Source organism: Ovis canadensis, chromosome 25 (assembly GCF_042477335.2).
Source record: "Ovis canadensis isolate MfBH-ARS-UI-01 breed Bighorn chromosome 25, ARS-UI_OviCan_v2, whole genome shotgun sequence".
In the NCBI taxonomy this organism is placed as follows: domain Eukaryota; kingdom Metazoa; phylum Chordata; class Mammalia; order Artiodactyla; family Bovidae; genus Ovis; species Ovis canadensis.
The window spans coordinates 55421925-55443591 of record NC_091269.1 but is presented as its reverse complement, the minus strand read 5'-3'; the positions used below and the strand labels follow the sequence as shown (position 1 = coordinate 55443591).

At 40.6% G+C, this 21667-nt stretch overlaps 1 protein-coding gene across 6 annotated transcripts in view; it reads right to left on the bottom strand.

The window, feature by feature from the left end:
• NRG3 (neuregulin 3) overlaps positions 1-21667 on the bottom strand; it is a 1214780-nt gene that overhangs the window by 12088 nt on the left and 1181025 nt on the right. For all 6 annotated transcript variants that reach the window (XM_069571557.1, XM_069571555.1, XM_069571558.1 and 3 more), the window contains exon 7: positions 748-875. In XM_069571557.1, the coding sequence (XP_069427658.1) occupies positions 748-875 (128 nt within the window). The remainder of the gene's footprint in view (positions 1-747; positions 876-21667) is intronic.

Sequence of the window (21667 nt, the reverse complement as noted above, 5' to 3'; positions counted from 1 at the left end):
CTTAAATCTTTGGACAACTTCCACAAAGATGGACAATGTATTTTTGGATGTACATAAACATAATGTCTGTTCTAGCAGGTCTCAACTGTTGGCACCTTAGAACAAAGCTTTCAATTTCTGGAGTTCCAGATTCCTTATGTGTAAACATAGCATGTGACTAGAAGATGCTGAGAATGTGCTCAGCCTCAGAATGCTATAAAATTGAAAACTTTTACAAGATAACTTTATTTTTGGCTTTCTTCCCCAAATAGCCAATGTTATGGTTAGAATGTGAAAAAAAAAAAAAAAAAAAAAGAGTCCCACTCCACTGATAATGGAAGATCTATTATTAAACCAAGAGAAGATTTAGCAGGATTCTTCCCCCGTGAGAACTATGTGTGAAGATCTGGAACATGTGCTATCAGCTGCCTAGGGAAGAATGAGTCATTAAATCTGCAGTGATAAGGCAGGCTAGGAAAAACCATGTTTTTAATGATTTTTCAGATAGCAGTTGTTTAATTCACTGGTCTGCATCTGCAGCCCTGATGGGTATTGTTAATAAGTCCCTTAGGCTTCTTCAAGTTACCCTGCTGCCTACTGGTCTCTCGGCCTGCTGTAAGCTGCCTGAGCATCCACTCCATGGGCAGTAAGAGGAGGAGCAAGAATGATCACCTCTCCTGAAAAATGTTGCTGTTCCTTGGCATGTGCCGTCCAGCATTACACACTGTGTCAACACGCCCATTCCCACCACGATTTAGCTACCTGTACCTGTGGTGTTTGACAGACTGGCTTCCTCTGTCGGGAGAAGGGACCTCTGGGAATGACTGGGGGCCGGCAAAACTTGACTCCATCATTTTCTCCAATGCAGTCACAGGATGCCTTTCCGCCTTTGAATACTGTGGGAAATCACATGCAAAGAGTTGAGCTGGAGGAGAAGTTATGAGAGGAGGGCCTCTGACACTATAGCTGGATATCAAAAAGTTACTAGAACTTACCAGTAACTTTTCCACTTTGCACTGGATCAGGAGAATGAAAAAGACACCATTTTCATCCCCTTTCTCACAATGCTCTCAACCTTTTGCTCCCCAAACTCTCTGTGATTAGATGAGGTCCATTCAACAGGGCTTTACACATTAGAATCCTATCTTTTCATTTCAATTTTTACCCATGGCACACTATGCCTTTAAGCCAAAACCACCAGTAGTTTTTTAATTATAGTTGATATAGAATATCATTTAAGTTAATAAAAGGATTTTTTAATTCAATGTACATTTTATCAAAAAATTAACTTGTTCTATTACTAAAAGTAGGGATTCAATAAATGCTGACTTATTCAATAAATGCTGACTAAATGAGTGAAGTTCACAACAGAAGTTCTTCATAATTCTGAGAATTACAAAAGATGATTTAGAGTGTCTGCTCGCCACTCTCCAGCGTTTCCCTTTCATCCTGTTGCCAGGTAATTACCATGTCTGATAAGAGAAGTGTGCAAACAGTTTATTCTTTATAGTTATTAACCATTGGTTTCACCTTTGAGATATCACAGGGCACAGTAGCCTAGGGGAAGCCATATAGTGGTGGCCCATTAAGGAAAGCTTTGCCCCTAGAGAAATATTGCTTAGCATCTCAACCAGGCAGCAGCTGTCAAGTCTAACATTCCCTGGGCACTGGCACTTGAACAAGCAACAAGGAATAGCAGGCTTCTTTTCTGGAAGCTCCAATGGAAACTATGTTGAGAAATGACATTTTTTGAATGCTAATAACCAAAGAAGAGATTTTGAAATCCAGATATTCACATGTAAATGTAGAATTTCACATAAAAAGTATATATCTGCAGAATACATATATGAAAAGGTACATAACTGAACTCATGTAAAGAGAGGAAAATCAGAATAGGGCATGTTAAATTTCAGGAGTACATCCTAAACACAAACGTTCAAGAAAAATAAGATTTGTTGCTAACTTGCTGGGGTACAGATTAGCAAAATGTTCCAAAATTTTAATCACCCTACTCTTAGATGGAGACTAATACTTCTAGGGGTTCCCATAATTAACTGTAAAAGTTCAAAATGATATAATCACCAGAGTATGTCACCGGTATAATTGTTAATAACATATCAGAAAACAGACACTAAAGAGAAGCAATTGGAAACAAGAGAAATAGCCGCAAATGAATACTATACAGTCATTGAAGAGAATAAAATCAAGGTACAAGAAGTATCCATAATATGAATTCACTTGTGTAAATGAGGGAAATGTAGTAAACAGATATATATCTAAGTGTATGTATGTGTTTATATATGAATATATTTAGTTCTGTGTGTGTATATACATATGTATAGATTTTGTATGTACTTGCCAAAGCCTTTGACTGTGTGGATCACAAACTCTGGAAAATTCTTCAAGAGATGGGAATACCAGACCACCTGACCTGACTCTTGAGATATCTGTATGCAGGTCAGGAAACAACAGTTAGAACTGGACATGGAACAACAGAATGGTTCCAAATAGGGAAAGGAGTATGTCAAGGCTGTATATTATCACCCTGCTTATTCAACTTATAAGCAGAGTTCATCACAAGAAATGCTGGGTTGGAGGAAGCACAAGCTGGAATCAAGATTACTAAGAGAAATATCAATAGCTTCAGATATGCAGACGACACCACCCTTTTGGCAGAAAGTGAAGAAGAACTAAAGAGCCTGTTGATGAAAGTGAAAGAGGAGAGTGAGAAAATTGGCCTAAAGCTCAACATTCAGAAAACTAAGATCATGGCATCTTGTCCCATCATTTCATGTAAAATAGATGGGGAAACAATGAAAACAGTGACAGACTTTATTTTTTTGAATTACAAAATCACTGCAGATGGTGACTGCAGCCATGAAATCAAAAGATGCTTACTCCTTGGAAGGAAAGTTATGACCAACCTAGACAGCATATTAAAAAGCAGAGATATTACTTTGCCAGCACAGGTCTGTCTAGTCAAGGCTATGGTTTTTCTAGTAGTCACGTATGGATGTGAGAGTTGGACTATATAGAAAGCTGAGCACTGAAGAATCAATGCTTTTGAACTGTGGTGTTGGAGAAGACTCTTAAGAGTCCCTTGGACTGCAAGGAGATTCAACCAGTCCATCCTAAAGGAAATCAATCCTGAATATTCATTGGAAGGACTGATGCTGAAGCTGAAACTCCAATACTTTGGCCACCTCATGTGAAGAGCTAACTCATTTGAAAAGACCCTGATGCTGGGAAAGATTGTAGGCAGGTGGAGAAGGGGACGACAGAGGATGAGATGATTGGATGGCATCACCGACTCAATAGACATGAGTTTGAGTAAACTATGGGAGTTGGTGATGGACAGGGAGGCCTGGTGTGCTGCAGTCCATGGGGTCACAAAGAGTCAGACACAACTGAGCAGCTGAAACGACCTGACTGATACATGTGTTTCTGTGTGTGCACACAACCACATAGGATACAGATGAGGGGAAAAAAAACAAACTATTAAGGTGTTATCCTTTGGAAAAACTATATTGGTGGGTATGGGCTATGAAAACTAGGAAAACTGTCAAGGTTATATAACTTTATGTTCAAAATCTCTATTTTTAAGTACTCCAAAATAAACCATAGCGTGTTAATAATGACCACATCTTGAATCAAAATATGAATTCTACAAAATGGGCTTAAGAGAAGCTATTAAGAGTTCTTGCAAAACTGTTGAGCTGACATAGAACAAAAAGAAGATACAGAGATAAGGTGGAAAAGGTGGTTGTTTTCAGCAACCCCAAAATTACAAAACTACAAAATATGACGGAAGTACTTTCACATGTACTTCTTTGCTGACTAATTAAAGTTGTTTATCATAAATCATCCATGGAAAATTGAACTGAATCAATATGCTATTGAAAGGTAAATAACATCCTGAATTTCTACCTGATTTTCAAATTCTATAAAAGATCTAATAGGAATTTTTTTCTCCCAACTTCTAAAAAATTGCTTTATAAGACAAACTCAGGTGCCGAGAAGGCTCAGCTATAGACAGAGGTGAAAGTATCTGGAGACATCTGTGGCAAACTGAAAGGGGTAACTTATGTGCTGTTTCTATAGAGGGCTGTCAGTAGAGCCCTCTGTAGAGGGCCAGTGTTTCTAGCAAGGTCAAGAGTTTCTAGAGAACTTTCCAAATCATTGAACGTTAGCAGCCTGTTCCTTTTTTAAAAATACAATTTATGTCAATCCTAATTCAAGTTTGGGGCTGTTAGTTCAGAGCCTCTGCCTAGATTGAGACTTTTGATGATGAGAGCTAGAGGGCCTTATTCAAAATCTGGCAAAAAAAAAAAAAGGCTTGAATAGAATCAACCTCTTACTTGTTCTCCTTATTCATAACATTCATAATAGATATTAAGTTTTACATCTTTTCTTTTAAACGCTTAGATTGCTGTTATACTATACAGTTGCTTCCAATGATACTATTTTGGTCCATTAAAACAAATTTGCCTCCAAAATTTATTATTGTGGCTCTTTCTCTTGTAGCCTTTTTGTGAATCATTTTCATTTCAGTGGCTGCATTTAGCCTAAGATGCAGGTTTAAATTGCTGGTATCCCTATCCAAGGTTGGTTGAGACAAGAGGGAACACAAAAAACCTAATAACTTGGCAATCATTCAAACTAATATTCCATATATATTGATTGAGATGAATTTATAGACAGATTCTATTTTTCAGTTCTAATAAATAAAGAGCTTCCTGTCCTTAAAATAAGAAAGAAAGAAAAAAAAAGCTGAACACACAAAATCAATGCCTATTCTTATATCCATCAGAGTGCAGGGCAAAACAGCATTCCAAAATCTGGACAGAGAAATTCATGCAGAGAATCAGTCAAGATCAGCTTAAGACAGGCTGGGACATGGGATCCTTCACTGCCTGTTGCTTGAGGTGATGTAGCAACACAAATGATCTAAGGGACTAAAAATAACTGCATGCATGGGCAGTTGGGGCAAATTATGAATAAGATATAAAACACCAAAACCCAATGTTCACTTCTGAGACGCCCAGAATAAAAGCAGGATACCACGCATGATCTCTGCATGAGCACCACCAAGGGGATGGGCAGAGCACCTAAGCTCACCTCTGGACCCACTCCCTGCCCTTACCCCATGTAAGGAGCCAGCTCACTCCACCTCAGGCAGCGAGCGAGGGAACCTGTCACTTGTTTTCACTCCCTCCTGTGGTAGCACAAATCCTCATAAAACACTGTCTGAATCTCCTCTGGCCTCTTATCAATTTCTATTGATTAAAGAGGACAAGAACCCTTGTCAGACATCAGCCTAAAAGGCCAAGCTAGCTGCATTAATGAGAGCTTTCAATTAGGGAAGGATACAAAATTAAATATTTTTGCTGACTCAAATATGAATTCCATGTACTATATGTTCATGCCACCATTTGGAAGGAAAGAGAAAGCTTGACTGATAGAAATTCTCTCATAAAACATACAGATTTTACTCTGGCTCTTTTAGAAGCAGTGCAACTCCTGACCCAGGTGGCAGTCATCAACTGTAGGGGCCATTAGGGATGGACCTAATGTGAGCCAAGGGAACACCAAAGCTGATCACAGACTGCAAAAAGGCAGCCCAACTTCAGGAACCTGAACAAGGTATGGCTCTAGTGACTGGCCCCCTGACCTCCCTAGCCTTCCCCAGTATTCCCCACAGGAACAGGAAAATGCTGAGAAATGGGGCTATGAGAAGGGAAACACAGACTGGTATAGAAAGAAGGATAACATTCTGACCCCTGAGGCCCAACGATGAAAACTCAATAAGAGCTTGCACGATGCCACCCACTTTAGGAGGGATGCACTGTGGGGCTTGATGCCAAAGACTCTTTTAGGAAAGGGGTTTAAAAGAACTAATACAAGTAATGCTTTCTATGATTTATGTGCCTGTTATAACTCACAGACCCATCTAATCCCCTCTTCGTTACTCAGGCCAATTCAATACCAATGGACATACCCAGGTAAAGACTGGGCAGTTAGACTTCATCCAAATGCCCCCACAATCAGGATATAAGTAGCTTTTGGCATTTGCTATTACTTTCACAGGATGGGTTGAAGCTTTCCCCACCTGTTCTGAAAAGGCTGTTGAAGTCTGTAAGTTCCTTTTGAAAGAAAGAATCCCTTAGTGTGGATTTCCAAAGTCCCTCTGGAGGAGGGGCTCTCTTTTATAGCCAGAATTACACATGAGCTTACTGTGGCCCTAGGGATAGCCAACAAGCTACATACCTCTTGCACCCCTAGTCTTCAGGGAAGGTGGAGAAATGAACCATACATTAAAGAAAACCTTAGCAAAGCTCTGCCAAGAGAATCATGAACCCTGGAACAACTAGCTTTCTATGGCACTCCCCCTGGTCCAGGTAGTCCTCAGGAGTGGTCTGAAGCTTAGCCCATTTGCAGTTGCCTATGACAGGCCTTTTCTTACTACTGACATTCTTCTAGATGATGAGGTGAGACAGACCTGAGATACATTAGTAATCGAGGACCAGTTCAGAAGCAATCCAGGACTGCGCCCACAAGGCACAGCCAGCTCCCACTAAAAATATAATGGAAGGGGGCAGTTTCTTCACAAATTAACCACGAGGACTAAGTTCTTCTTAAAACCTGAGAAAGAGGGGTCCCCTGAAGACCAATTATTGCCAAAATGGAAGGGCCCCTATAAAGGAATAGAAGCAACTCCAGCTGCATCAAACTGCAAGGGATATATCTATTGACAGCTGGGTACATTTGTCCAACCTAAAGCTTTTGCCTCCAAAGATCAGGCCGGTTACAAAAGCAGAACAACCCATCTGTGAGCCAGTGAAAAATCTGAGATAAACCCACCCAAAAGACAGGCACCATCTACAGCTAAGAAAAATGCTGGTTTGACTTCTGTGTGCCATTCTTGCCGCTGTGCTCTGGTTTGCTCAGCCCTTCTTGCCAGGGAAGCAGCTCTCTGCGCTTGGTTTAAGGGAAATGCTCCACCACAGAAAAGCTCCTCCTATCGACTGTCCATATTACTAGTCCTGCTAACTCGGGAAGAATGGCAAGAAACTCATTTGTCAGGATGGCCTATAAATGGATTGATAATGTCCACTTCATATAGTGCACTATAGGGCTAGAAGAATTTTTATCTATAACAGGATCACTCTGGCTCACCACCAAACCCAAAGAGCACTAGGAAGGATCTTCGCAGGGCAGGGCTGGTGATATTCTGGCAGCTCCAAGGGAAGGCTTTTCCTGTCATGAAATGACACTGAAAAATCTCACCATACAGCTTGATTATATGATGAAAAAGACAGAGCAGGCCTTGACAGGACTTATGACCTCTCTTGCTTCTTTTGACTACTGTGGTCCTTGACAGTCATCTGGCCCTAGATTACCTCCTGGCAGAACAAGGTAGAGCTTGTGTAATAACTAACACTTCCTGCACCTGGACCAATGCTACAGGACAGGTAGAAGTTTGCATTAAGGGAATAAAGGGAATCCCTTGGTGGTCCAGTGGTAAGAACTCCATGCCTCCACTGCCATGGCCCTCAGGTTCAATCCCTGATCAGGGAACTAAAATCCCACAAGCTGTCTTGTACGCATCCAAACAAAGGAAGTATACACCCAAGCAGAATGGCTTCACAACTTTGACAAGGATGATATTGCCTCCACTGTCTGGTCAACAGTGGAGCCATTATCATCTAGGCTGTTTAGTGTCTGTTGTTATTCTCCTTCTGGTCCCTTGTTTGTTTAACCTTTTCTTTAAGCTTCTATCTTCTAGGCTCCAACAGTTTCAAGTAAGGGTCATGATGTCTCAGAGAATTCAACCTATTCCAGTGGAGGGTATCCCAGGCCCCTAGAGGTCTTTGGAACAGTCAGCAAAGGAATTATATGCCTCTTGGGTGGACGAGGGTCTGTGGCCCCTTTCCAACAGGAAGAAGTTTCAGAGGAGACCTTCAGCCTCTTAACCCTTAAGAAAAAGAGCTGTCGAATCACTCAAGGCAGGAAATAAGACTGGCTGGGTCCTGGGACACTTTGCTGAAGTGTTTGAACCTGGACAAACATTTCCTCCAGCAACAAAATACAAAGAATCTAAAAGAGACTAAAAATAACTACATACATGCAAACCACTTCAGCATTTATGCCTTGAAACCTCATGAACAGTATGAAAAGGCAAAAAGATATGACACTGAAAGATGAACCTCCCACCACACACACACACACACACACACACACACACCACACGTTAGTAGGTGTCCAATATGCTACTGGAGAAAAGCAGAGGAATAGCTCCAAAAAGAATGAAGAGGATGAACCACAGCAGAAGTGATGACCAGTTGTGAATGTGTCTGGTGGTGAAAATAAAGTCCAGTCCAATATGGAAATAAAGTTCCATATTGCATAGGAACCTGGGCTGTTAGGTCCAAGAATCAAGGTAAATTGGAAGTGGTCAAACAGGAGATAGCAAGAGTGAAAACTGACATTTTAGAAATCAGTGAATTAAAATGGACCAGAATGGGTGAATTTAATACAAATTACCGTTTCATCTACAACTGTGCACAAGAATCCTGTAGAAGAAATGTAGTAGCCCTCACAGACAACAAAACAGTCTGAAATGCAGTACTTGGGTGCAATCTCAAAAACGACAGAATGAGCTTGATTCATTTCCAAGGCCAACCATTCATCATCACAGTAATCCAAGTCTATGGCCCAGCCACTAATGCTGAAGAAGCTGAAGTTGAACAGCTCTATGAAGACCCACAAGACCTTCTAGAACTAAAACCAAAAAAGATGTCCTTTTCATCATAGGGGACTGAAATGAAAAAGTAGGAAGTCAAGGGATACCTGGAATAACAGGCAAGTTTGGCCTTAGAGCACAAAATGAAGCAGGGCAAAGGCTAACAGAGTTTTCCCAAGAGAACTCACAGATCATTGCAAACACCCTCTTGCAACGACACCAGAGATGACTCTACACATGGACATCACAGATGGTCAATACCAAAATCAGATTGATTATATTCCTTGCAGCTGAAAATGGAGAAGCTCTATATTGCCAGAAAAAAAAAAAAACAACAACAAAAAAAAACAAAACAAGACTGGGAGCTAACTGTGGCTCAAATCATGAGCTCCTTATTGTGAAACTCAGACAAATTGAAAAAGATAAGGAAAATCATCAGGCCATTCAGGTATGACCTAAATCAAATCCTTATGATTATACAGTAGAAATGACAAATAGATTGAAGGAATTAGATCTAGAGTGCCTGAAGAACTATGGACAAAGCTCCATGACACTGTACAGGAGACGGTAACCAAAACCATCCCCAAGGAAAAGAAATGCAACAAGGCAAAATGGTTGCCTGAGGAGGACTTACAAATAGCTAAGAAAAGAAGAGAAGTGAAAAGTAAAAAAAAAGAGCGGAAGGGTACCCATCTGAATCCCAAGTTCCAAAGAATAGCAAGGAAACATAAGAAAGCCTTCTTAAGTGAACAATGCAAAGAAATTGAGGAGAACAACAGAATGGGAAAGACTAGAGATCTCTTCAAGAAAATTAGAGGTACCAAGCGAACATTTGATGTGAAAAGAGCAAAAGGACAGAAATAGTAAGGACCTAACAGAAGCAGAAGAGTTGGCAAGAATATACAGAAGAGCTGTACAAAACAGGTCTTAATGACCAGATAACCACAATGGTGTGGTCACTTACCTAGAGTCACACATCTTAGAGTATAAAGTCAAGTGGGTCTTAGGAAGTGTTACTACAAACAAAGCTAGTGGAGATGATGGAATTCCAATTAAGCTACTTCAAATCCTAAAAGAAGATGCTTTGGAAAGTGCTACACTCAATATGTCAGCAAATTTGGGAAACTCAGCAGTGGTCACAGGATTGGAAAAGGTCTGTTTTCATTCAGTTCCCAAAGGGCAATGCCAAAGAATGTTCAAACTGCCCCAAAATTGCACTCATTTCATATGCTAACAAAGTCATACTCAAAATCCTTTAGGCTAGGCTTCAACTGTACATGAACCAACAACTTCCAGATGTACAAGCTGGATTTAGAAAAGGCAGAGGAACCAGAGATCAAATTGCCAACATCTATTTGAAAAAGCAAATGGATTCCAGAAACACATCTATTTCTGCTCACTGACTATGCTAAAGACTTTGACTGTGTGAATCACAACTTTGGATAATTCTTAAAGAGATAGTAATACCAGACCACGTGACTTGCCTCCTGAGAAACCTGTTTTTGGGTCAAGAAGCAACAGTTAGAACTGGATATGGAACAACAGACTGGTTCCAAATTGGGAAAGGAGTATGCCAAGCTTGTATATTGTCACCTTGCTTATTTAAAATATGTGCAGAGTACATCATGTGAAAAGTACATCATGTGAAATGCCAGGCTGGATGCTCACAAGCTGGAATCAAGATTGCCGAGAAAAATATCAATAACCTCAGATATGCAGAGGACAGCACCATTCTGGCAGAAAGCAAAGAAGAACTTAAGAGCGTTTTGATGAAGGTGAAAGAGGAGAGTGAAAAGGCTGGCTTAAAACTCAACATTCAAGAAACTAAGATCATGGCATCTGGTCCCATCACTTCGTGGCAAATAGATGGGGAAATGGAAACAGTGACAGATTTTATTTTCTTGGGCTTCAAAATCACTGTGGATGGTGGCAGCAGCCATGAAGTTATAAAAGACACTTGTTTCTTGGGAGAAAATCTATGACAAAACTAGACAGTGTATGAAAAAGCGGAGATGTCACTTTGCCAACAAATGTCCATATAATCAGAGCTATGCTTTTTCCAGCAGTCATGCACCAATGTGAGAGATGGACCACAAAGAAGGCTGAGCACTGAAGAACTGATGTTTTGGAACTGTGGTACTGGAGAAGACTCTTGAGAGTCCTTGGGCAGGAAGCCAGTCAAACCAGTCAATCCTAAAGGAAATCAACCCTGAATATTCATTGGAAGGTCTGTTGCTGAAGTTCTAATACTTTGGCCACTTGAAGGGAAGAACTGACTCATTGGGAAAGACCCTGATGCTGGAAAGATTGAAGGCAGGAGGGAAAGAGAGAGACAGAAGATGAAATACTTGGATAGTATCATTGACTCAACGGACATGAGTTTGGGTGAACTCTGGGAGACAGTGAAGGACCTGGTGTGCAGCAGGCCATGGGGTTGCAAAGAGTCCCATACAACTGAGCTACTGAACAACAACATTGCAGAGTTGGAGCAAGTCAGGAACAACCACATAGAAAAACACCCAAACCCCACTGCTGCTTCTGAGATGCCCAGGATAACAGCAGGATACTAGGCGTGAGCCCTGCATACAGCAGCACCAAGTGCCCACCTAAACCACTCTTCTGGCCTGACCCTGGACCCACCCCATACTTGCCCCATGTGAGGAACCAGTTCACCCCTGTCCCCTCCCCCTCAGGGGGTGAGCAAGGGAAGCCAAGAACTCTGATTAGTAATAAGCTTACCTGTGGGAGAATCTGCCAGAAACATTAACTGGGTAGGGACACTTAAGTGGCAAGTTTAATAATTTTTGGAAACTTGCATGTAGACTAGAGGGAAAGTAAAAATTATCTGAGGGCTGAAGTTAGGGACTGCTATCATGCTTTTATGAGTTCAATCTCCAGGACCAAACCAGATTCTCACAACAAAGAACCAAAAAGAAAAAAAAGAAAAAAAAAAAACCCTCATATCTCTGATGAGAAAAGGAGAAAATAACCATTCAGAAATGCGTGCAGAGTGCTCCCCATTATAAACTGTCTACTTTTCTGTGAAAAGAGACTCGACCAGAGCCTGATCTCACCTACAGGAAGATATTTTCCCTCAAGAAATGATTGAAGGTGAAAAGACAAACCATTTGCAGTAGAGTTCCAAATAATTTATGTGGATACTCTGCCTTCACAAGGGTGAGCACAACTCTCCAATCCTTAAGTGTAGTCTACACATGATTGCTGCCTTCCAAACAGAACTCTGTAGAAAGTGAGGGGCAAGAAGGATTAACATCACAGTGGAAATGTCTGACATTTACCACTGCATATGACAAAAGAAATCGTCAACAGTGACGAATTGGGACTTCACTGATGGTCCAGTGGTTGGGAATCCACCTTCCAATGCAGGGGATGCAGGTTTGATCCCTGGTCAGGGAACTAAGATTCCACATAACATGGGGCAACTAAGCCTGTAAGCTGTAACTATTGAGCCCAAGCCCACATGCCACAATGAGAGATCCTGCATGTCATCACTAAGACCCAGAACAGCCAAATAAATACGGAAATATTTTTAAAGTGACAAATTATATTGATAGTACGCTCTTTTGATAGGATGTGAAGAAATTGGCACTTTACCTTATTGTCTTTCTCACAAAACCTCGTAATTCCAATCTAATCTTGAGAAAAACATTGAAAATATCCCAGTAAAGGAGCATCCTAAAAAAATACTTGACTTAAAAGCTATCAACCTCATTAAAATAAGAGAACTCTGACAAACTGTTACAGCCAAGAGGAAGTTAAAGATATGACAAGTAAATGTAATATGGTGTCCTGCACTGGGTCTTGGAACAGAAACAGCAATTAAGTAAAAACTAAGGACTTGTGAATAACCATGGATTTGAGATAATAATATACATAGTATGAGTTCATTAGTTGAACACATGTCCCACATCAATGTACAATGTTAATAATAGGGGAACTGGGGTACAGTGTATATTGAAAATTTCTCTAACTTTGCAACTTTTCAGTACATCTAAAACCATCCTAAAAAATAAAGTCCACTTAATTTTTTTAATTTAAGCAAAATCTACACAGCAATAATAATAATAATAATAATAATAATAATAGTAATTTAGAGACAAAGGCAGTATTCATTTTTCCTTTAGTTTTCTGAGTAGCTCAGCTGTAGGCAAGGTGTAAAACCCACTTAGTCAGCCAGAGTCTGCACAACTCTCCTTAAGGGCAGCTTAACTGACCAGGATGATCGCCTTTGACGTTTTATACTTGTGCCTACAGCATTTGTTATATGGTTCCTTCCAAAATGTATACAGTTCCTCCCTGAGAGGAGTTAAAATGGGCAAAATTTTATCTCATCCATCTGATGGTGTCCCCAGTGAAGTTCAAGTGCCCAGGCCAGCGGCATGCCTGGCTCTCCAATCTTAACATTTCTATACAATGTTACAAAATATGGCAGTTGATTCTATGTTTTTTTCCCTGTACTTAGATCTTGACTTCCTGTGTATATATGTATGCTTTCTTAAAACTCCATTTGTACAAATGTACAAAATGTCTCTTTAATCATGAAAGAGAAGATGGCAAAGACCAGTCACTGATCCTTTCAGCATGAACTCAACTGGTTTTCTTTCAGAAGCCCACTTAGACACCAGGCAGTACCATATTTCTCGGGGAAGCACCCATCCTGACTGGCTTCTCTGACAGCCTTCCTTGTGGAGATGCCGCCGGGTGCTGAGGATGCCCGGCGCTGTTTGCACCATCACCTGTCTTGCTCCTAGCATGCTGTTAGTGGTGCCCTGAAATTGACAGGCCTGTCAGCTGAAGTAGAAACATATCAAAAGGCGAGGAAGATACGCTGTTTCCAGGTTTGTCCCCTTCAAGCAGTTGGAGTTAGAAGGTTAAGTGAAAGCGGTGTCTGTGTTAGAAAGCAATGTTGACAGCACTGATAATCGCCTGGTCTGGGATCCCAGGCAACAAAGACAGGAAGGAGGATATCGTTAAATGGTTTCTGCAGTTTTCAAGGTCTTGTCTCCACCTTGCTCTCAGCTCACCTAGGTCTGTATCAAAAAGTTCTTTATTGCAAACCTGACTTGTGAGCCCAGAAGATGGTTAGAGTAAGTGGTTATGACATATTTTAGAGTGAGGTTTCATCTGGATCTCTAAATGTGAGTAATTAAAAACAACTTGACAGTCGTGGTTATTTTAAGAATGTTCGCACCATGCACCAGAGCTGGAAGAACTGCAACAACTGCTGTCAAACGCTAACACATCCCGCTGAAGAGGAATAATAGAGCTAGACATCATTCCAGACACCCGGCACAACGAGCGTGCCTGCCGACCCCCGTCACCCACCCTCCACCATCTTGCCTCATCCAGACGCCTGGTTCAACCAGGGGAACTGAGAGCGCCTAGATCTTCCTCCTGCCAGGCTATCTCCCGCTGCTGCCTTCTGTAAACTCTAATAGCTCTGTTCACTATTGGCCGTAGGCCTTGGCACATTTGTTTGTGGCATTCTTTGATTAATATCTATCAATCACCTACAGTCATCAGTAAGCTCCTTGAAAGTAGGAACACTGTCATTTTCAGTGACCATTATATCCCTGGTCCTTATGAAATGTTTAATGCATATTTGAATCCGCAGGTGATTTATTAAGAATCTACAGCAAATCTGTATCTTAGAATTTGATATTAAATAAGAGATCAGGTTTTATACTAAAACTGTTGAAAATTAGCTTCAATTTACAGTTCAAAGAAATCACCTCTTCTGACCAACTCCTATCAAACTATCTGATGCACTTCAACTCAGTCTCAAGACTCAGTGTAAATGCCACCTACTTCAGGGAAGGCTTTGCAGATTCCCCTGTTCAATTTTAGATGCCCTGTTCCATTACTTGATACTAATTTGACTTAATGTATCCACATTATTTAAAAAAAGTGATGCTTACATATTTGTTTCTACCAATGGCCCATGTCAGTCATTTCAGTCATTCAGTCATGTCTGACTCTTTGCAAATCCACGAACTGGAGCACAGGAGGCCTCCCTGTCCATCACCAACTCCCGAGTTCACCCAAACTCATGTTCACTGAGTCGGTGATGCCATCCAACCATCTCATCCTCTATTGTCCCCTTCTCCTTCTGCCCTCAATCTTTCCCAGCATCAGGGTCTTTACAAATGAGTCAGGTCTTCGCATCAGGTGGCCAAAGTATTGGAGTTTCAGCTTCAACATCAGTCCTGCCAATGAACACTCAGGACTGATCTCCTTTAGGATGGACTGGTTGGATCTCCTTGCAGTCCAAGGGACTCTTAAGAGTCTTCTCCAACACCACAGTTCAAAAGCATCAATTCTTCAGCACTCAGCTTTCTTTATAGTTCAACTCTCACATCCATACATGACGACTGGAAAAACCATAGCCTTGACTAGACGGATCTTTGTTGACAAAGTAATGTCTCTGCTTTTTAATATTCTGTCTAGGTTGGTCATAACTTTCCTTCCAAGGAGTAAGCATCTTTTAATTTCAATGCTGCAGTCACCATCTTCAGTGATTCTGGAGTCCCCCCAAAATAAAGTCTGTCACTGTTTCCACTGTTTCCCCATTTTTTGCCATGAAGTAATGCGACTGGATGCCATGATCTTAGTTTTCTGAATGTTGAGCTTTAAGCCAACTTTTTCACTCTCCTCTTTCACTTTCATCAAGAGGCTTTTTAGTTCTTCTTCACTTTCTGCCACAAGGGTGGTATCATCTGCATATCTGAGGTTATTGATATTTCTCCCGGCAATCTCGATTCCAGCTTGTGCTTCTTCCAGTCCAGCATTTCTCATGATGTACTCTGCATAGAAGTTAAATAAGCAGGGTGACAATATACAGCCTTGACATACTCCTTTTCCTATTTGGAACCAGTCTGTTGTTCCATGTCCAGTTTAACTGTTGCTTCCTGACCTGAATACATGTTTCTCAAGAGGCAGGTCAGGTGGTCCGGTATTCCCATCTCTCGAAAAATTTTCCACAGTTTATTGTGATCCTCACAGTCAAAGGCTTTGGCATGAGCTCCCGGAAATCATGCTCAATCTCTCCTGTTTGTATTTTTTTAAGCTCTCTGTGTAGTGTCTAGTATAGAAAAGTGTTCAAAATGCATTACAGAATAAATGCATCTCTATAGCAATCATCAAAAAATTATCCAAAAAATATTGGTAGACTCTACCAATTATCAAAACAGAATAAATGCTTCTCTCTTCCAGTTATCAATACCAATTATCAAGGGCTTAAATTTTTATTATTCTCCTTTAGCATGCAAATATTGTCTTCCAGTTCTTTCTCACTGAATGTTATCTCCACAAACTTGTCTTTCCTAAGATGGGAATTGAAAATCTATGGGAAGGGGTATTCTTTGTTCCTTCATTTTTCACTCATGTATAGCTTTTTTTTTTTTTTTTCCTTGATTTTAAGAGAGGAGGATAGATCTTCTATCTTTTGATGACTTCTGTTTCTGATCCCTGGACTAGGTGCTGAGAAGTTTCACTCCCCTGACTGGTCTGGATGTTTTAACTCCAATCCCAGTTCTGTTTCTTTCTCTCTCTCTCTCTCTCACCAGGGACACAGGGAATGAGGTCAGATCCTCTCTCTGAGTCACAAGTGCTGCCTTTGTAAATGATGGTTTGGGGCTGAGTGCTTCCAAGGTACTGCCAGGTCTAGTTCTGCAGCTTGTGAGTCTAGTGTTGCCAGGGTATCATGCTGCTTCACCGGACTGGTGTTTCACATCTTGTTCAATGACTGTAAAGTGAAACCCTTCCCCATGAATGTTTAACGAACTCAAGGGAATGCCAGACACAGCCAATTCATTTGTTAAACATTACAATTTGCAAAGAATATCAAGTAGTTAACCTGGGCTCCAAGATAAAGACAAATTTGCCCGATATGGTAAGCAAAGTAAGAAATTTTCCCTCCTAAGGACTGCAGTGTGCCTGGGTTACCTGTCTCCATCCATGCAGTAGAAGTGAATGCCTGCAGTGGGGAGGCTGTGATTGAACTTCATGGCTAGGCTTTCTCAGTTTCCTAGTGGTCACACCTTGCAGCTTGACCTTGGACTCTGAACTTCTTCACCACTCTTGACATTTAGGAAAGATCATTTTCTGTCATGGAAGACTACCCCAAGCATTATAGGATATTTGTCAGCACCGTCTTGTCATAGATGCCTGTGCACTTCCCTCCCAAGTTGTAATACCGGAAGTGTTTCTCAACTTTGCCAAATGCTCCATGGAGGCAACAGCGCCCCCTATTGAGAACCACTGAGCTATTGAGATATGGGTTTCATTCTCAGCTACTTGCTAGCTGCCTGACTCAAGCTTTGAGTCCTAGATTCCTCTTCTGCACATTGTGGGTGTAAACTCTAAGGAGCTGCTATTAGGACTAAATAAGGCTATGCATTTGTATTACTTAGCATGATTCTATGTCTGTACCCAGTACACATTATTTGCTATGATTATTATTTTATTTATCATTTTTGTTATTATCATTGACACTGCTATTTCCTTATAGCTCTTTTCCAAAGGAAAAAATATAGACCTACAAAAGAAAAATGCTTTTCCAAATTTTCTTTGGTACATTTGCATTTTAATATACATGCAGACTTTTCTTAGCCCTATGACAAGTTATTTCTTTCCCTAGGGTTACTTGTTATTTGACCAGCTGCTTAGATGTCCTATATGCTTCTTATATATCTTAAGCATAGCATTGTAAGAAAGCAATGTTCTTACACATTTCAATTTCTTTTTAAGGGATTAATGATATGTATTCTCTATTACTATTTTCTCCCATAACATATGTCATGAAAAATTGCTGTCAAACTGTTATTTGATTCTTATAATAAAATTACGAACGAGAGTATCAGCATATAATTCACCAAAGAGGAAATCTGACTAGAAATATATGCAGAGATTACATTACCCTCTCAAACAATGAAATTTAATTATAGGATATAATTTTCTTCTATTAAATTAGCAAAAGAAATCTTGACAAAGGTATAACAAAGTTGGTAGTGACCCATATTTTTTTTTCTAGAATGGAAATTGATATGTGCCTTTGGGAAGGCAACTTGTTCATGTTAGTCTAGTCTTGTTAAAGGGATCTTCTCAGAAATCCCTTGAGCCTAGCCGACAACATGTAGAATGCTGTGGCTAGCATGCATAGGCTTTCTCAGCGCATCTTGCACTCTTTCTTCAAGGTCCTTAATTGCTTTCCTCTCACCTATTCTCTGCCTGAACTCCAAGATTCTGTATAGCCTTTCAGGCTGTGTATCCCTTCAAATGTGTTATCCTAATGAAACAGGAGGGAAGGGGGCAGGGCATAACCCTTAAAAGAATAATACAGTCATAGGACATGAGAAAAACTGGTTAGAAACAACTAGGTCCAAGATGGCAGAAGATCTGACTTCCAGTAGAACTTGAGCCTGATTTTATGCTCATTGTAATAGATTAGCATGCTAACTGACATACCACTGGTGACAAGACAGTTCAGAGAGTAACCAAAAGAAGACCAAAAAGTGGGCAGTGGTCCAATTACTAGAAATCCCCACTCCTTTCCTAAAATAGTTGGAAAAATCCTCCTAGTCATTAGGCTGTGAAATTACCGCCCCCCACTCCCCATAAAAACTAACCATGCCTTATTTGGCAGGGACTCTCACATTTTAAGGTGGCCCAAACTGTCTGTGGAGTGTGTTTCTCCCAAGGTTGTTCTTGCCTTTTGCGATGGACCTCATTCTGTCTATAGAATGTGTACCAACTCTTTGCGACACCATGGAATACTGCACGCCAGGAGTCCCTGTCCATCACCAATTTATTCAAACTCATGTCCATCGAGTCAGTGATGCCATCCAACCTTCTCATCCTCTGTCGTCCCCTTCTCCTCCTGCCTTCAATCTTTCCCAGCATGAGGGTCTTTTCCAATCAGTCAGTTCTTTGCCTCAGGTGGCCAAAATATTGGAGTTTCAGCTTCAGCATTACTCCTTCCAATGAATGTTTAGGGCTGATTTCCTGTAGGATGGTCTGGTTGGATCTCCTTGCAGTCCAAGGGACTCTCAAGAGTCTTCTCCAACACCACAGTTCAAAAGTATCAATTCTTTGACACTCAACTTTCTTTACAGTCCAACTCTCACATCCATACATGACTACTGGAAAAACCATAGCTTTGACTAGATGGACCTTTGTTGATAAAGTAATGTCTGCTTTTTCATATTCTGTCTTGGTTGGTCATAATTTTCTTCCCAGGATCAAGGGTCTTTTAATTTCGTGACTGCAGTCACCATCTGCAGTGATTTTGGAGCCTCCCAAAATAAAGTCTGTCACTGTTTCCATTGTTTTCCCATCTATTTGCCATGAAGTGATGGGACCAGATGTGATAATCTTAGTTTTCTGAATGTTGAGTTTTAAGCCATCTTTTTCACTCTCCTCTTTCACTTTCATCAAGAGACATTTTAGTTCTTCTTCGCTTTCTGCATAAGGGTGGTGTCATATGCATATCTGAGGTTATTTATATTTCTCCTGGCAATCTTGATTCCAGCTTTTGCTTCATCCAGTCCATCATTTCTCATGATGTATTCTGCATATAAGTTAAATATGTAGGGTGACAATATACAGCCTTGACGTACTCCTTTTCCTATTTGGAAACAGTCAGTTGTTCCATGCCTAGGACTAACTGTTGCTTCCTGACCAGCAAACAGATTTCTAAAGAGGCAGATCAGGTGGTCTGGTTTTCCCATCTCTTAAAGAATTTTCCACAGTTTATTGTGATCCACACAGTCAAAGGCTTTGGCATAGTCAATAAAGCAGAAATAGATGTTTTTCTGGAACTCTCTTGCTTTTTCCATGATCCAGCAGATGTTGGCAATTTGATCTCTGGTTCCTCTGCCTTTTCTCAAACCAGCTTGAACATCTGGAAGTTCACAGTTCATGTAGTGTTGAAGCCTGGCTTGGAAAAATTTGAGCATTACTTTACTAGCAAGTGAGATGAGTACAACTGTGCAGTAGTTTGAGCATTCTTTGGCATTGCCTTTCTTTGGGATTGGAATGAAAACTGACATTTTCCAGTCCTGTGGCCACTGCTGAGTTTTCTAAATTTGCTGGCATATTGAGTGCAGCACTTTCACAGCATCATCTTTCAGGATTTGAAATAGCTCAACTGGAATTCCATCACCTCCACTAGCTTTGTTCATAGTGATGCTTCTTAAAGCCCACTTGACTTCACATTCTAGGATGTCTGGCTCTAGGTGAGTGATCACACCATCATGATTATCTGGGTCATGAAGATCTTTTTTGTATAGTTCCTCTGTGTATTCTTGCCACTGCTTCTTAATATCTTCTCCTTCTTTTAGGTCCATACCATTTCTGTCCATTACTGTGCCCATCTTTGCATGAAATTTTCCCTTGATATCTCTAATCTTCTTGAAGCAATTTCTAGTCTTTCCCATTCTACTGTTTTCCTCTGTTTCTTTGCATTGATTTTCTACTAGACCTTGAACCTCATTATATGCTCATTGTAATACATCATGCCGTAGGGCCATCCAAGACAGGTGGGTCATGGTGAAGAGTTCTGACAAAATGTGTTCTCTAGAGAAGGGAATAGCAAACCACTTCAGCATTCTTGCATTGAGAATCCCATGAACAATGTGAAAAGGCAAAAAGATATCACACTAAAGGATGAGCCCTCCCTATCACCCTCCCCATCTCCCTGGGGCCAGGTTGGTAGGTGTCCGATATGCTACTGGAGAAGACAGCAGAGAAATAACTCCAGCAGGAATGAATAGGTTGAGCCACAGCAGAAACAAAACCAAACTGTGGATGTGTCTGGTGGTGAAAATGAAGTCCAGTGGTGTAAAGAATAATATTGCATAGGAACCTGGAATATTAGGTCAATGAATCAAGGTACATTGGAAGTGGTCAAACAAGAGATGGCAAGAGTGAACGTTGACATTTTAGGAATCAGCGAAGTAAAATAGACCGGAATGGGCAAATTTAATTCAGATGACCATTATATCTACTACTTCAGGCAATAATCCCTTAGAAGAAAAGGAGCAGGCCTCATAGTCAGCAAAATAATCTGAAATGCAGTACTTTAATACAGTCTCAAAATTGACAGAATGATTTCAGTTTGTTTCCAAGGCCAACAACTCAATATCAGGGTAATCCAAGTCTATTCCACAAACACTAATGCTGGAGAAGCTGAAGGTGAATGGTTCTATGAAGACCTACAAGACCTTCTAGAACTAACATTAAAAAAAAAAATGTCCTTTTCATCATAGGGGACTGGAATGCAAAAGTAGTAAGTCAGGAGATACCTGGAGTAACTGGCAACTTTGGCCTCAGAGTACAAAATGAAGCAGGGAAAAGGCTAACAAGAGTTTTGCCAAGAGAATGCACTAGTCATAGCAAACACCCTCTTATAACAACACAAGAGAGGACTCTACACATGGACATCACAGATGGTCAATACCAAAATCAGATTGATTATATGCTTTGCAGCTGAATATGGAAAAGCAAACAGTTAGCAAAAACAAGACTGAGAGAAGACTGCGCCTCAGATCATGAGACCATTATTGCAAAATTTAGACTTAAATTGAAGAAAGTAGGGAAAATTACCAGGCCATTCAAGTGTGACCTTAATTAAATCCCCTACAATTATACAGTGAAAGGGACAAATATATTCAAGGGATTAGAGCTGATAGACACAGTGCCTGAAGAACTATGGATGGAATTTCATGACATTGTACAGGAGACAGGGATCAAAACCATCCCCAAGAAGAAGAAATGCAACAAGGCAAAATGGTTGTCTGAGGAGGCCTTAAAAACAGCTGAGAAAAGAAGAGAAGCAAAAGGCGAAGGAGAAAGGAAAATATCTATCCATCTGAATGCAGAATTTCAAAGAATATCAAGGAGAGATAAGAAAGCATTATTAATTGA